At 44.6% G+C, this 17,262-nt stretch overlaps 1 protein-coding gene across 1 annotated transcript; it reads right to left on the reverse strand.

Annotated features, from left to right (window-relative positions):
* Nucleotides 1-92: 92 nt before the first annotated feature.
* FKBP9 (FKBP prolyl isomerase 9) lies at nt 93-16,409 on the reverse strand. The gene is made up of 10 exons (XM_052692657.1): nt 16,141-16,409; nt 13,283-13,428; nt 12,705-12,894; nt 11,884-12,029; nt 10,788-10,977; nt 8,699-8,844; nt 7,218-7,404; nt 4,780-4,925; nt 3,077-3,240; nt 93-1,684 (listed from the first exon to the last, which is right to left on the reverse strand). The coding sequence occupies exons 1-10, from the start codon at nt 16,392-16,394 to the stop codon at nt 1,502-1,504; spliced, it is 1,752 nt and encodes a 583-aa protein (XP_052548617.1). The 5' UTR covers nt 16,395-16,409; the 3' UTR covers nt 93-1,501.
* Between the last annotated feature and the right edge of the window lie 853 nt (nt 16,410-17,262).

The following is a 17,262-nucleotide window of genomic DNA, read 5'->3' on the forward strand; positions in this document are numbered from 1 at the left end:
ACATGGTAGACTGTTGTGAGAACAAGGAGAGTGCTGTGTGAAGGGTATTTGCTTCTGCTCTGTCCCCACCTATCAAAATGCCAGGAAGAAAATGTAATTAATCAACATTTTATTTAACAAAAAGATCAGTCATCCAACATTTAATGATATCAAATGCCAAAAACAGTTCACTGCTTTTTCTTTAACAGCTGTATTAAAAACCAATACAAAATGTTTTTGCCCAATCAAAACATCAGTTTCTAAAGAGCATCTCAGGGAGCTTACAACCCACATGTACAGATGAAGAAAAGCAAGGAAGTAGACACAAAGCATATAATGAAACACAACTCCCTTTCTGCGTGTCTTTGACAGTGTTGCACTATACCTATTTGTGCTCTTTACGTGTAATGGAGTGAGGGGGGAAATCATACAGCTTTCCAGAAGAAAAAAAATGGCTATTCAGCATATTTTTATATTAAACAGCTAAAGCTACATTTAGAGCTTTCACGGGTGATTGTATGAAGAGTTCATCATCTAAACAGCACTCCCAGGGCTCATCTGATATATCGAGGGATACGCCAGAACATTTGCAGGTGTAAACAGGGTCTGTTCCTTGATTCTGTCACTGTCTTTTTGTTTGTTCACCATGCCAGGCTGCTCTGCTGCACCAGCTCCTCGTGGCTCCTGAGCCTAACAATTCCCTAAATAGGAGGCAGAAGCCCAACACAGAATCGATTGTATCCAGTACTTATGACACTATTTGGACCCCGTAATACTAATATTTAAAGTCTAACAGAACTATAAATAAAATTGCAACTATAAATGTTTGGGAATCACCCCCTAAAACGGTGAACAGTGTTTGAACAGGCCAGCAAGAAGAGTCAAAGTTATTAAATATAACAGAGGGTTGGCAAACTCATTTCATGAAGCAATAACCCACCCCTCACACGGATACAGGCCTGTTCACTTCACAGCTTAGGACATTCTGCAATGGCACGGTGATCACTGATGTGTTCTGCAATTTGCAAATCAAGAGCTCCCACTGGCAAATATTCCTCTGAGTTTGTTCCGTTACCGGAGAGAGCGCTCATCCCTTCTGAAAGGAAATAGGATCCACTACTGACAATGTTGAGTTATTTTCATGGGGAATGTTTTCTGATTTGTCCTGCAGAAATATTTCAGGTACGGCGTGTTTCTCAAAGTTCTTTTTAAGGCACTCTGCGAGTGCCTCCCCTCCACACATCCAAGCCACTTTGTATTGATCCACAGACCGCATGCTTCACGACGCCACGTTTGGCAGTACACTCTATCAGGTTACACATCCTCTCTTAAGGCACTTAAGACTGCTTTTTATTTTTACATACACCTAACAGTTCCAACTGAAAAATCTCCTCCTGTTTCATCAGTCTGCCCAGCACACACAGGCTGAGCACTAACCTTACAGAAACACACTTGCTTCAACCCCTCCCAGTACACACGTCCTAAGAGTAGGCCAGCCCAGTACCCTTCACTCCTCTTAGCTTTACAGTTCATCGTGTCCCTCTTTGGCCTCTTGGTCCTTCAGCTTGAATTCTTCCGCAGTAACTTTACCATTTCCATCCCGGTCCTGATTGGTGAACATATTTTTGACAATCTTCTCAAAATCAAAACCAGGAGCTAGTTTTCCTTTGCCAGAATCAACCTGAGCTTGAATGTACTCCGAAAACTGTGGGAAAGGAGGAGAAAACAGCTCATTTAGAACAAACACTGAACCGATGAGATAAATCCTACAACTTAAATTAGACTAATTAGGAGAGACAGATGAGATTAAATTGCACTACGTGGAGCTCGAGGGGAATTTCATCAACTTATTCCAGCCATCTCGGGATTCAGAAAAAGAAAAGCTATTTCTCATCGTTTTGAGTGTTTTGTTTCAGGTTTGTTTTTTTCTGAGTGTAGGAAAGATGAGGTGAACAAAAAGTGACTTAGGAGCAGTTCTGTACAGAGAGAGGGTGTCTAATTCTGCATGCTGACACAAGAAGTTTGTCTTGTAAAAGAAGCCTCCACCTGCAGCTTAAAAGATCGAAAGAATGAAACACAAATGAGAGCTGAAATATCAGGATACCATGCATTTTGTTAAAGTAGCTTCAGGCATTATGCCTTGCATTCAATTCCCATAATTTTGATGAAGGGAAGAGTGATGAAAAGGTTGCCAGGTTACAAGGTTAGTTTTCCCTAAAAATTCTTTCCTGACACATGTGATGATGTTATTGAAGGTAGACATCTGGCAGAAGTCACACTGCAAGCTTGCCACAAACAGAAAGCCCACAGTCAGCTTTGCTGATCACTGATCTTTATGGCACTACTTGCTAAATAAGCTTCAGCTGCAAGAATTTCTTTTGCCATTCATTGACACTTTTTGGACTAAGCGCCCTCTGGTCTCCTTTGCTCCTCCCTCCCTTCTTGCCAGTGACCAGGAGGACATGACAGGGAAGACCAGAGAATTCAAAACAAACAAATGAAATTCCTCAGTGAAGAGAAAACACAGAAGAACACCTCGCAGAGATTTATAGGATCAGAAGTGGCACGGCAAAGAGAAGGGACTTGCCACTCAGTGGCATTCTCACACCGCAGATTTGAAGAGCAAGTGAGGGGAAGGACTTGTTCATTGCACAGCACACCATTCACCCAGGGAGGTTCCAGAAGCATTGGACTGTTCCTGGATGCACTACTGCAAGCTCATCTTTGTCTCAAGATTTCACCAAAAACCTTCAGTGAGCAGACACTGTCAAGGTTGATATAGTGAAGGACCATTGAATACGAGCCTTGCCTTTTATGCCCTTTCCCTACAGATCTGATGTTGAGTGCAGGAGACAACAGTAGAACAGTCTTAAGTAGTATGGCCATTCCTGTTTGGTTTTTTTCCCCTCACTTCCCTCTCTAGAGCTAAATGACTGTATTTAAACAGACATACTGGCTTCCTGTTAACTTGAAAACACCCGACATACGAAAAAAGACAAGCAAAGTGAAGCAAAGAGCCCATTCTATGATATCTGAGCACCTTGGTGATGGCATCAGGAAAACAACCATAGGAAGGACTTTCACTGCCTTAGGTTACCTCTTCCAAAAGAACCTCTCCATCGTGATTCTGGTCTATTTCTTCAAAAAGATTGGGAGAGACTTCACCGTTCCAGACAAACATGTATCCTTCAGGCAAGCCAGACACCAGCTCCAGCAGTTCAATGTCAAAAACTAACACAGCACTGCCAGGCACTTCTCCTTCTGTCCAACAAAAGGCAAAGAGAGGTATTTATACTCTTGAGAGTAAGTGAGGACATTGGCTTTTAATACAGAATTACATTTCTCTTCCATCTCCGATAGGTTCTTTTCTATTGAGATCCCCAAGCCCTGGGATTCCAAGCCCACCAAACCTTCCTGCTCCCTTCAGCAGAGGTGAATGTAAAATAAAGGAAGAAATCAGAATAAAACTGCATCCACCTTTTTTTTTTTTAATTAGAAAGTAAAAATTGTGGGAATTAATTTATCTACACAATATACTGTGTGTCAAAGTGTCAGTGACACAAATACACACACGTGTTGTACCAGCTAGCTATACTGCCTCAATTAAACTACAGAAGGAGCTTCATTTATCCTTGAAAAAGTAAAATAGAGGTCATCTCTAACTTTCATTCAGCAGCAACAAGCAGCTCTTCAGATTTGTGGGCATAAATCAAAATACTGACCATCATGTAATGTTTCAAACCATGGATATCAAATACAGCTAGTGTGATGCCAAATACCTACCACTGGTATATTCATAAGGGGTTTTTTAATTTAATATTAAATTAAATATAAATAGCAGGGTTTTTTTTCCATTATATATAATACATTGAAAAATAACTTATACAAGTCTTATAGAATAGTATAAAATGTCATATATTTCTAATACTCATATTTCTTCATAATTCTTATGGAAACCAGGTACAAGTATAAAGCCTTTTTATCACTTATCACAAATTAATTCTCCATTAAGCCTGACATTTGATGCCTGGCAGTTTTTATAAAGTACAAACTGTTCTGGAGACATTCAAGGAGCATAGCTACTTACACAGCTGTTTCCACATTAAACCACAGCTTTTTGCTCTGGGGAATCTCCTGATAAGATTCGTTCCCCTCAGTTCTTTAACTATCAAAGTTCTTATCATTTCTATATTGATAGATAATATTGTTCTTTCTATTGTTGTCCTTGTCATTAAAAAACTGATAAGCCTCAGTGCTCTAAAACATGGATTTTCCAAGGTGCCTTGTTTTCTTGCTGGGGTTTCAACAGTTGTGGTCGTAAATTGCTGCACATTTTACACTCAGATTACATGGTTGCGAATTTTGACTTTTCTTTGAATTTTCTAACACACAAGTGCTAAATTCAGTTGTCTTTACAGCACAGTGAGCACCCATTCCCTATCAGTGAGAACTGTGTTTACATCCCTCTGCAACGCCAGAGTGCCTGGAGCTTTCCATTTTGATAAAGCAACATGACTGGAGCACGTGTTAACCTTTGTACTGGGACACTCTCTGCACTGGCCACAGCAATAACATGACTTAAATGCATCACAGGCAGTACGTTCCTTTCCACAGGGAATGGGGGCAGTGCCTAAAATAATGCAATGAAAACAAACTCTAAGAAATCATGTCCAAGCAGCTAAGAGAGACTCACCTTATATCCTAACACTTAGCAAGTAACAGAACCTGCAGCCATGCTCCACAGGTCCTAAGTGGCCGTGCAATAGGTCGTGGGCCATGCAATAGGGCTCACTCACTTACCCACTCCATCCTCTCCATAACCAAGATGAGGTGGTATAACCACCGTCCGTCGCTCTCCGACACACATATCCTGCAGGCCCATGTCCATCCCTATCACCACCTGTCCAGATCCCAGAACTATGTTGTAGGTCTTGCCAAGACTGTGTCTGGAGCAAGGGGAGCAGGAAAAGAACCACAAAATTAAAAAATAAATAAACCAACATACTGTAGAGAATTTCTATTATTCAGAACTACCACGTAAGTAGCAGTTTCTAATTAGTGTTTTCTCTTTGGCAAGAATTAATTTCATGCCCAATGCTCTGTTCTACCAAGCAGTTACCTGAAGTTCTTCTCAAGGCAACATCAAACACAAGTGTCCCAGTTGAGAAGCCATCTGGTATTAAAATTCTAGGTTTCGTGAAAGAAATCCCATTAGCATGATTCATCCTGCCAATTAAACCCCCAAAGTAGTTTATTTCTAAGCAAGATGTTCTGCCTCTCAAATATGTTCAACTAACAACGTTGGCTTTTTTAGCACATCTAAAAACTCCAGATGTAAATTTGTCCCAGAACTACAAGCCTACAAGGACTGGGATACATTCACAAGCATCAGCCATTACATTAATATTAATCACTCACCATAACAAGTGAATTATCAAGGCAGCTGGAAAGCATAAGAGTACTACTGCTATTTAACATTATCACTTGTTGAATTATGCTTTGTTGCTCTAGTTTATTCCTGAAATTAGAAATGACCAAGAGATAAGAGATAAGCATATGTTGTAACTCTAAAAATAAGGGTGTCCTGTGTCAAGACTTCTTACATAGTATGCACCACATCAGCAGGATCCTTTCTTCTGTCAGTCTCTGTCCTTGGCTGTTTGGCTTGACTTTACCATTGCAGGACACATTCTGTTTTTTGTTTTGTTTTGTTTTTTTACAACAGAGTGTTATTTGCAAAGAAAAGAATTCAATGGATTGCAGGCCCATCTTACATTTAGAATTCTGAGATGCACGATCTTTGATGCCCTGTGAACTGCTTTGAATAAGACAGTCTCACTTGGCTCCTGCCACAAAATGAAAATTGTGCATTTCTACCACATAAAAGGTGTTTTGTATGCATGGTGTTACTTCCATACATACCTGAGCACAGCATAATATCACGTGCTTCAACGTAAGTCAGCTTTCCAGCTCTGCAAGCTATTGTGTGAACTGTGAAAACTATGCACTGGCTTCCTATAATAATTATAACCTGTTTAAAAATAGCTTTTTCCAACTTCCCTGCCAAAAATAAAATATTATTTAGATGACTAATGCTATCCACAAAACAACAGAAACAAGCTAGCAAAAGTATTGAAGCTGCAGCTAAACAGTGTTGTGGGCTTACTTTAGTTGTGTATGAGAGACTGGAGCACTCTGCTACCCTCATAAACCTACTGTCAACAGGAAGAGAAACACTATAATCACAGCAATGACCTGATGATAATTTCTCCACGCTGCCACTTATTGCAACAGTACAGTTGCACTAAGGAAAACCAGCACCCATCTGTGGTACAGATACGATGATGACTACTTACTGTACTACACCCTGAAGCTAGCTTTAACAGGACCGCACCGAGTGCCTCTACCAGACCTCTCTCAGGAGCACTGGACAAACAGAGAGCAAACTCTACCAGGAAACTGGTTTGTTCACACACAGCCCTGTGCCACTGTGGTACAATGGGCCCAGATTCCTGAATTTGCCATCTGTCATGCAGCCAACTCGTTTCATCACTCTGCCTGTAGTGTTTATGTTCTTTCCAGCACATTCCTACACCCTCTTTATTCCTGGTTCTCTCACTATGATAGACTGCCTTCCTTCTCCAATACTTCTTAGGCAGGCAGACATAAAAATACAAACTGTGTAATAGCTTCTCAGGCTATTCCAGGCGAGGGTCCAGAGGAGAGCCACTAAGATGATCAGGGGAATGGAGCAGCTCCCCTATGAGGACAGGCTGAGGGAGCTGGGCTTGTTCAGCCTGGAGAGAAGAAGGCTGCGGGGTGACCTCATTGCAGCCTTTCAGTGCCTAAAGGGAGCCTACAGGGGGGAGGGGAATCAACTCTTTAAAAGAGTAGATAACTGCAGGACAAGGGGAAATGGTTTTAAGTTGAGGGAGGGGAGATTTAGGTTGGATATCAGGGGGAAATTCTTTACAGAGAGAGTGATGAGGTGCTGGAACAGCTGCCCAGAGAGGCTGTGGATGCCCCATCCCTGGAGGTGTTCAAGGCCAGGTTGGATGGGGCCCTGGGCAGCCTGGGCTGGTATTAAATGGGGAAGTTGGTGGCCCTGCCTGTGGCAGGGGGTTGGAGATTCATGATCCTTGAGGTCCCTTCCAACCCTGGCCATTCTGTGATTCTGTGATATTCACTCTGCCTTCACTGCTGCCAGAGCCAGTTTCTTTAATGGGTAACATACTTACGTCGAGACCAGCAAAGTGCCATCCAGGAGTGAAGCATTGTAGTGATACTTCAGGTAATCTCCCTTCTTACTCAGGAGGCTGCAGTTGGAAGGTTTGTAATTAACAGTAATGCTGACTGAATCAGAGGGGTTGTGGAAGTCAGCCACATGAATGTCAAAGACCAGCACCGCAGATCCAGGAATCTTTCCTAGATAAGAAGCAAATTAGGCAAGTAGTAGGAATAGAAATGGTACCCAAAAAGTCATATGATGACCTGGTTCTGTACCCAGTAGAAATAATAATTCCTTCTATGTCCACTACTGAGTCACTTTGCTCTTCTTGTCCAGAATTAAAGGATTACAGCTCCTCTAAAAGCAACAGATGCAAGTTTCATCCAGTGTAGGAAAGGGAACCAGTAGAAAAGCACTGAGTTTGCACTCAGTTCCATGATGAAGGAAAGAATATTCATTATTCCGAATTGGAAAACCACTCAGAAATGAAGCAGTAAGCATGTATTTTCCTCTGACCCCCCTAAATGAAACTGCTGTTTGTTTCACACCAACTCATTATCGATCATCAGAATTCTCCTAGGATTTCTCATGCTTCAAGGAATGCCATTGTGTCTTAAAGGTTACATTTTCCTAATATGTGCTGATAGCAAGCAACTTCTTCTCCCCTATGCAGAATAATGATAACTGCATTACCAGCAGTGCCCGGCACATCCAGAGCCAGCAATGAGTTTTGTTGGTAAGGAACCTCATTCCCAAATCAAGAGCCCAGAATTTGTATTCACAGAACACAGGCTTCTCTTCTAAGTCAGTTTTTTTCCAAATATCAACCCTGGAGGTAGCTTTTAAAATACCAGCCACAGCACTGTGATTAGCTAGAAGGATTCTCATATTCAACCTCTCACAGCAATCCTTTCAGTACCAGTAAATCCTCCCAAAGGAATTTTAATTGTATGTTATACATACACAGATACTTTGCTGTTACATGCATCCGTTTACAGAGGCGGCTTAGGAGTCCACAAAACCTGTGGCTGTGGAAGGAATGGGGAAGAAAACTTAACACAGTTAATTCCTTTAGCACACAGCACTTGTTAAGACACACAGGAAGGAATCTGACTCTGCAGTGCTGCACAGTTCCTGGCACCCAAGTACCAGTCTGTCTGAAACACTGATTATCCAAATGATTTCAGGTCACCAAGTACCAATCTGCCTGAAACATTAATTATCCAAATGATTCCAGGTCACCAATTACATGAGAGATTGTCCTGCATTCCTATTGTCCTGCCTATTGGGTAATTAAAATAATTGTGCACGTTCTGGGTGTTATCCTGTCAGTTGCATGCCCACAAAATTAACAGATTAATTTATAAGCCTTCTGTATGCCAGAAAGTTGGAAAAAAAAATACTTCATATCGCTTAACTACAAACAACTACACTGAACAGCAAAGGAAACATCATTAATTATGGAAGTCTTGAATGAAAAGTCAATCTTACCTCTTCCTTCTTCTCCATATCCAAGGTGAGGAGGGATTATTATTCTTCTCCTTTCACCAGTGCATACACCTAGCAAACCTTCATCCATCCCAGCAATCACATAGCCCTTCCCCACATAGGTGTCATATGTACGATTTCGTGAGTAGCTGTGGAAAAGTTATTTGCTTTTTTAGCACTGGCAGGTGCTCAAGAAAGCACAGGATCTTGCAACACAGTTCTTAAACCAGTTAGGTCAAACACGTGGTCATTAACCATCACCAGAGAGACACAGTGCAATCACCATGAATGTAGGCCACCAAGTTTCACGAGTCAGTGATGCATACGTGCCATTCAATAGCCACCACTGGGACCCTGGCTTGTTTGCAAATGCATCCCTACTATATGCTGAAAAACATCTCACCTTTGCCTGTACTTTATTACAAATGATGTTTGTTGAGTTCAAATTGCTGGAAAAAAAATATATCAGTTTTCTCCTTTAAATTTTCCCATGCTCTAACCCTATTCTCGTCAGTGCTTAGCAAGATATATTGCAGGTGCATTTTGTCTCAGTTTGCAACCACAGCTATGCTGCTGAACTGCTACAGGCAGGAGGCAGAATAAATGAGTTCTCCTGGGATGCACAGCATTAAAATGAGTCATGACAACAAAAAGTATCGACACTATCCTTCCCTTCTTACCTATCTCAATCGCTGAAGCACTGGTTTATGAATATGCTTCTGCACCTAAGCTAAGAGTGAAACAAGCCTGCAACAACAAGTGATTGTTTACCAGAAGGATGTGTCTGTCTTCTGCCTTTCTTTGAGCCATGTTACATGGAGGCACAACACAAAGAAGGGAAGGCAGAAAGGTTTTAATTCATCTTTATGAGGTAACTCTGGGACAGAAGGAGACCAATAGACAACCTTAGTTAATCTGGGGGCTTGCTGAACTGCTCTAAGTCCAGACTGCCATCCAGGCCCAGGTACTTTCTGTAGCTGAATATTGCAGAGAAAGAAATGAATGAAAAGATTATTAGCAATCTTGACCCCAGCCATTAGCTGTGCTTTTGGAATGCTCCCTGTACTAGTGACTTTTTTTTTTCCTGGCCGACTCCAAGGCTTTCACTATTGCTAGCTGCTCTATTTCTTCCTAGGCTTGTTAGACATGGCCTTTCTTGTAAATTCTGCAGGAAGCCAGGATATGACACTTCAGTGAAGATCATAACAATTATCAGCTCTTTGGAATGATATACAGGCAGCTGCCTACAAAGCTTTTATTACTAATTATTGACAAAACCCCCAGTAAACATATTACAGCTATTTTAAACGATTGTTTAATTACTACAGAAAAGACAATACCCATTTACTTCTGGAAAATAAAAAATAAAAATAAAAAAAGAGAGATATTCTGGCCAGATGCACTGTGGATAACCTAGAAGTTCTCAACTTGCAAGTTTTTGTAAGGTGCTCTGAAAGGTGGAGAAGGAAAGTAATGTACTGCTCATTAAAAGAAAAAAAAGAATGTCTCAGTAAGTTACAAGGGTATTATTTATCATATAATTCTGTACAAGGTATGGATGTACCCAGAGCACTATGAATATGAAGTGACAGTGAACCTTCTTCCTTTATCAAGCAACTGTGTTGATGAATTTTGTCTTGAAAGGCACCAGCCTTCAAAATGTAGACAGCTTTCAAGTAGGGAAGGAAGGTTTCAACCTCCAACTAGGCACGAGATCACTGACCCACAATTCTCAGGACATAAAAAGTAAAATAGGAATCATATTTACTTTCTCTCTCTTTAGTAGAGTTACCTACTTGGCAATAAGCTCAGTGGAGCAAAAACTATTCAAGCACACATGTCTGAAGCATGTAGAGCTTTATCAGATGGATGGCAACCCCTAGATGGCATCTCTGATAGTGCCCAGATACAAAACAGCCCTCTGTCTTCTGAGTTTGATAACAGCTGGGTGTTTTTTTTAATACAAGACTCCAACTCCATTCAAAATTTCCAAAAAGGAAGGGCTGGCAAAGAGTTTCATGTAAGCATATTATGGACAAGACAGACAAACCAAGTTGGAAATGGAATCTGTGGTGCTTAAGGGTTTGGGTACCTGGAATCAAACAAAGTGCCATCCAAAAGCGTGCCGTTGTAATGGTATCGGATGAAGTCTCCTGCTTGGGTTCTTCGCTCACAAGATTCCGGCACAAGCTGGTTCTCAATAGTAATACCATCTTTAGGGTTGTGGAGATCTAGCAAAGCCACGTCAAAGACAAGAGAAGCTTGGCCAGGGATCTCCTTACCTGAAAACGACAGCAGAAAGCTGCTAAGACAGAGCCTGTGTTCTACAGGGAGCTTAAGCGTTCTTGATGAAGGAAAATACTGCCAAATCAGGCACTTCACCTCCCAAAATAAACCAGCATAACCTGCTTCCAGTCAGTCATTCTGTGTGTGGGTTTGTCACTTAATTTCCCACTCCGTTATTTTCCTCTGTTCCTGTAGTGATGGCACTGCCTCACCAAAAACAAGGCTCTTTGATAATGCTCACCTTAGTCACTGTATGCCACCAAGTCCACCTGAGTTCCATGTTCTAAGCTACCACTATTTCCAACACACTTTATGAATAAAGTGCCTAAAATATCCACCAACATACAGATGTGGTACATCTGCTCTTCCTCTCCTGTTAACACCAAAACAGGAGACTACGCAATGGAAGCTGAAGATGGATAAACTGACTCTCTCAGTAAAAAAATACCACTTCACCAACACACAAATTATAACGTGGATTGCTTTGTCTGAGAATCAGTGAGCTCAAGATCTTGTCAAGATTTCCTAACACAGCCTGTGTATTTCTGTTTTCTGCTCCCAGTGGCAGCCTTTGGAAGAATTATGCAGTCACCTGACTTTTTGGAGCCATTATTAACAAGTGATATTCTCTAAATGAAATTAGATTTCAGTATATAAAGATTGTAATTTGTACCAACAATGTTAACTAAGCAACATACTGCTCATGTTAAAAAAAATCTTGTATTTTATAATCAGTTACATCCCATACGTGACACGTTTTTATCTCTCCTTCCATCACTCTGTTCCCTTTGTCTGAAATTAGCAGTCATGTTGAGCATGAATTTAAAATACTCAAAGCTCGATTTTGTTTTAGAACATAGATGGCTCAGATTAAAAATAATAATAATAAGGAACAACTTTACCATCTCCTTCTTCTCCATATGCCAGGAAAGGTGGAATTGTGATAATGCGCTTCTCCCCGACGCACATCCCCAAGAGACCCTGATCCATTCCAGGAATCAGCCATCCAATGCCCACATAGGTGTCGTAAGTTCTCATCCGATTATGGCTAAAAATACAAACAAACCAAAAAAAAAGCCAACAAACAATTCAGGAACAACATTAATCCCCAGCAGCCAACCACTAAGCATGATATATGTCACCGTTTGCTGCTCATTATTAACACTGCTCATCAATTGACCAACGTCTCGCTGCCTAGCATTTTCCAGAACACTTCGCTATCTCAGAAACCTAGCAGAGGTTTTGAAAACTTATTTACAAATAGAATGGCAGCTGTTATTAAAGCATCATTTTCCACACGACTTTAACGAAGGACACATGCTGCACATCTAAAATCTCAAAATAAAAGTGTTAATAGCTCAATTTCTTTTAAATCTCCACCTGCTTAACATATAAAGCTCGTATGTAACATGAAGAGCTATCCTGTATTAGTGATAAAGCTATGAGCTGACTGCAGCAGACAGTAATACAGATACGGGTTGTTAATACCTGTGCAGAAATTCTACAGCTGTTTTATTGGTCTGAGTCAGTACTGCTGTCCCATAGTGCCTGAATAAATCATTTTTACATGATGCTGGCTTTAATTTCTTGGGAAAACTCCCTGTGTTTCTGGTCAGATAGCACTACCTGCTCTACCAACAGAATGGGGGAGAAGAGGACGGTTTCACATGACTAATTCAGACACATGCTAAAATACACAAGTACACACAGCCCAGCTGCACACCTGGAATCAAAGAGAGTCCCATCTAAGAAGGTCCCATTGTAATGGTATCGTACAAAGTCGGACACCTGGACCCTCCGAGTGCACTTCTCAGGTTTGAAGTAAGTCTCAACCTGCACTTCATCTTCAGGATTCCAAAGATCTATCAGAAGCACATCAAAATGGAGCACGGCATTGGGGGGGATCACACCAGCTGCAAAAAGCAGAACAACACAATGGAGTTTATGTCCTGTTTTCTAAAGGGCAGCAATGTAAAGGGAATCAATCTGCACATTCCCTAAACAATCCATGGTGCACAACTTAACACTTCTGCAGCTGCACAGGGGGAGGAGGGAGGATCTGACAGCATGAACTGCTATCAACTACATCCATCTGTCCAAGTGACCTTGATCTAAGCCTGTGAGTCTGCAAGCAAAGCCGCTTTTGTTATTGGCAAGGCCTGGTGCAGATTGACAATGGCAATACACAAAAAAGCATCTGACAAAAAAAGCAGATGCAAATAAATAGCTATCTCTAGCTAGCAAGGCTACAGCCTGAAAGTCCTCTGCAGACCCAGCTCACCTTCAGCACACTGTACTTACACACGCCTTCGTTTCCATAGGCGAGCTTGGGGGGAATTTTCACGAAGCGCCGCTCGTTGACACACATGCCAACCAGGGCCTTGTCCATCCCAGCAATAAGTTGCCCTTTTCCCACAAACACGTTAAAAGTGGATCCCCTGTCATAGCTGCAAAGGGAAAAGCAGGGAGAAAAGGTTAGTGGATCCTTTACTGACATTCCTGCTGGTTTTTCAGAGCTTATCTGTACCTCGTCCCCCCTTTGACTGTTAGCCCAAGTTTATTGAGAGGCAGCTGCTAAGGGAACAATCAATTCCAGGTGTTTCTGAAACTCCAACCCATCCTTTCCTCTGCTGGCTGCTTGCCACCCAGCTGACACACATCCTAATGCTGTGCCACGGACACAGCAGGCACTCAAAACCCACACCTACCAACGATTAATTTACGCACCAGTGCTAGGAGCAGCACTGAAAAATTCAGGACAAAAGAGGAAATTAAATGCTGCTGCAGGATGGGAAAGGATGGCTGCTCTCACAACAGGATCTTAACATGTCAACGCTGGTAATCAACATTAAACACCACACAAGACTGACAAGCTTTGCAACGTGAGACGCCGTGCTTGGTGGCTGCTAGAGCAGGGGAAAGGGAAGAAGGGGCCTTTGAGTCCTAACCGTGAGGTTTGCCCATCGATTATTTTCTCCACCACACACCCAGCTCTCATTTCACTTAGATTTGAATAAACAGCAAAAACTACAGCTGTGCCTTGAACAGCAAGTCAGCCAGATTGAAAATCAGTTCATCTAATTAAGAGATCCTCCACTGCAAAAAGAAACATTCAGCAGGTGAAAGAAGTTGTTCTGAAATGTTGAAGGAAGCCTTCCCCGCACTCCTGAAAGCAGAGTGTTAGCACAGCACAGCATCATCACCAACTCTGTCAGTCCTGCTGCTGCCCCAAGCCCCCACACCATCCTGTTCTGCTGGACCCAGCTTACCGCCGCTATTCATCTTTAAAGGGAAGTACAAACCTGTGTCAGAAAGTTTTCAAAAGCCTCATGCCTGTTTCTAAGCTTCCACTGCTTTCACCTTTTCAAATTCCTTTCACAATTTAAAGGACTTTTTTTTTTTTTTTTTTTTTTTGCAGATAGAAAGGAACTTGGAGAAGAAAAAGGCCTCTGTTCTGCTGCAGTGCTGGTGGGCAGCCAGCGCTGCGACGGTGAGGGGGAAATGATGTCAGACCCTCCTTGGAGGATGCGAGTGTCGCTCACACAACACACCGAGCTCCCTCAACAGGCCCGGGTCCCAGCAGCCCCTCGGATGTTTCATGGGAGCTCTCTGCTTCCTGGCAAGCGCTTCCCTGAAAACAGAGAGCCCTCTATAGGCAGCACTCGCTTTCTCTTGCACAGATATTCTCGCTGGCCCGCAAGGACGGAAAGTATTTAAATAAGCTCCCGATAAAGCGGGGCATTGAGTTTGGGATGAACTTCAAACCAAAACGTTTTTTATTGTTTTTCTGTGGGTTTTTCTTTTATTATTCTTGCCAAAAAATAAACCTGCAATTAAGAAACCACTGGTGCTGAGCAGGAGCTGAATAAAGCAGGGAGTAGAGCGTGCAGCTCTGCATAACTGACCTGGCAGACCCTTTACACCTCAGCAATATCGGGTTCTATCAGCAGAACTCACCACACTAACAGCAGATGCATAGAGAACTAAATTCAAGCTTAAAAACCCAGATCGCTTTGTGGCTGTGGAAACAAGAATGAATAAAGAAGTGTATCGGTTAGTTATGCGAAACAGCTGTCACTGGAAGAGCTGGGAGTAGCGTGTTGGCAAGAGGAGCAGCATTACAGCTTGGGAGCATCTGCACAGAGCAGGAAGCTTAAGGCCATTTTCAACAGCTGAAGAAGAATCCGAATAAACCTTCCCTTATTTCAACACCTGAGGGACTTTGGTGAGGCTGCCACTGTCACCGGCTATCAGCACTGCCATTTAGAGGGCCCGAAGGGACAGACAACCCACAGCCCTGTCCCACCCCACACCACTCACACCCACGCCACCATGAACACGGAATGAAGTCCAGCCAACACTTCTGTGCTCCACAAGCACACGTTCAGCCGCGGGGCCCAGGTGCACAGCGTGGTGCAGAGCTCTGCAGGCACAGCTCGGCACAAGACCGATGGACGTCTGTGGGTACAGCAGGAACGCATCTCTGAACACGTGGCTGCTTCCCACAACGGCATGCATTTTCAAGTGAGCGGGGAGCACGTCGCCCTCATGCAGAGCCATCCTGAAATGCACTGGGAAACCCCCACGACCGCACTCTGCAGGACGATGATTTCCCTGGGGCACGGGAAGATTAACGAGATTATAGAGAAGAAAGCAGGCAGCGAGCAGTGCTGCTGTCCCTCTCGGTCTCCTGATCCCACTGTTTAGGTTTCCCGATCCCAAAACAACACGAGGAAGGCGTTTTGCTGAAGACAGTCCACGTTGACTCAAGGATAATATACACAAACGTTTCAGAGAGAGCACTGCTGTTGTGTTGCTGTTAGCGACAACTCTGAAATCTTTGCGTTCCGTTAGGGCTAAGCCTCAACAAAACAGAGGAAAGGCACGGACGGAAGCGGGCAGGAAATCCCTGGGCTCTGTGACGGGACGCCGCTGCCCACCCGGACATCCTAACGGACCCGGAGCCCCCGGGGTAGCAGTGTGAACGCAGCGCAGCGTTCCGATCGCCCCAAAGGGGGCCCGACGGCCGCAGCGACGCCCCCTCACCACATCGCAGCCCTCCAGCCTTCCTTCCCCACGCCGGACACCCACCCGACCTCCTCCCCGCGCCCCCCAGACGGCTCCCTGCCTCCATCCCGCCGCCAGAGCCGCGCGCCGACCTGGAGTCGAACCGGGTGCCGTCGGGGAAGGAGCCGAGGTAGTGGTAGCGCACGAAGTCTCCGCGCCGCACGGCCCGCGGGCAGCGCTCGGGCACGAAGCGCCGCTCGACGTGGACGTCGGCGCCGTCCCAGGGCGGCTCCGCGGCGGGCACCGGCGGCGCCTGGCAGGCCGCCCAGCTCACCAGCATCGCCGGCAGCAGCAGCAGCGCGCCGCAGCCCGCTCCCCGCCGAGGCACGGCCGCCGGCCCCGCCATGGAGGCAGGCGAGGGAAGGCTGCCGGCCGCGCCCGCCCCGCTCCGCTCCTCCTCCGGCGGCGGCAGAACTTGCAAACGTGGATGCGGCGCCTCCGGCCCCTTTCCCCCACAATGCTCCCACCCGGGGCGGGGCGCGGCCCCCGCCTTGGGGACGGGGGGTGCGGCGCGGTGCCCCCGGCGCGACGTGGCGCCGCGCGGGTCCGGCCCGCCCCGCCCAGCCGCTCCGTGTCGCGGCGAGGAGAGGGGACCGCGGCCGGGACTCGCCTGGCGCCGCGATCTGGCGTGACGCGGAGGCCCCGGAGTCGCCGGGGGGAACCGCGGGGTCGGCGTCACCTGGAACCGTGCAGGTTCGGAATCGCCGCCCGCGTGTTCTGACTTCTAAAGGTACAGGTGTTCGCAACGCCCTGCCGGCTGAACCGTGCGGGCGGCACAGAAAAATGACCTCGCGAACACCGAGTGGGATGCCAGGGCCCCAAAGAAGTGGGCGTTCGTGGCACCCGAGCATCCATTTTCCCTGCTCTCCGGTCCTGCAAGCTGTGATAACAGAGAACTTAGGTTTCTCAGTTACCCTAACCAGCCTCAGTGGAAAATCTAAGCACCCAGCCCTAGTCCATACAAGTTAAATAACTTTTTTTTCTGTTCTTTTGAAAAAAGAATGAACACTGTGGCAGCAGTTTCCTGGTCAGAAGAAATGCCTCCCCCTCCCTGGGGTAGCTGGTTGGAATGGAGGTGCACAGAAGCATGTCAGTTGTTTAAACAACACCTCTGATGAGACACTGATACAGGACACAGCATCGCTTTCATGTGCATGCAGCACTTAAGGAAGCTAGTGAAATAGAATCTTAGAATCAAAGAATGGCTTGGGTTG

Source organism: Tympanuchus pallidicinctus, unplaced genomic scaffold (genome assembly GCF_026119805.1).
Source record: "Tympanuchus pallidicinctus isolate F22 unplaced genomic scaffold, pur_lepc_1.0 scaffold3, whole genome shotgun sequence".
Taxonomy (NCBI): domain Eukaryota; kingdom Metazoa; phylum Chordata; class Aves; order Galliformes; family Phasianidae; genus Tympanuchus; species Tympanuchus pallidicinctus.

Coding starts and splice junctions, on each gene's coding strand:
- FKBP9 (XM_052692657.1), bottom strand. CDS start 16,394: ATGGCGGGGCCGGCGGCCGTGCCTCGGCGGGGAGCGGGCTGCGGCGCG. Junction 12,895..13,282: donor CTATGGAAACGAAGGCGTGT/GTAAGTACAGTG, acceptor TGCTTTTTGCAG/CTGGTGTGATCCCCCCCAAT. Junction 8,845..10,787: donor GGCACTTTGTTTGATTCCAG/GTACCCAAACCC, acceptor ACTTTTCCACAG/CTACTCACGAAATCGTACAT.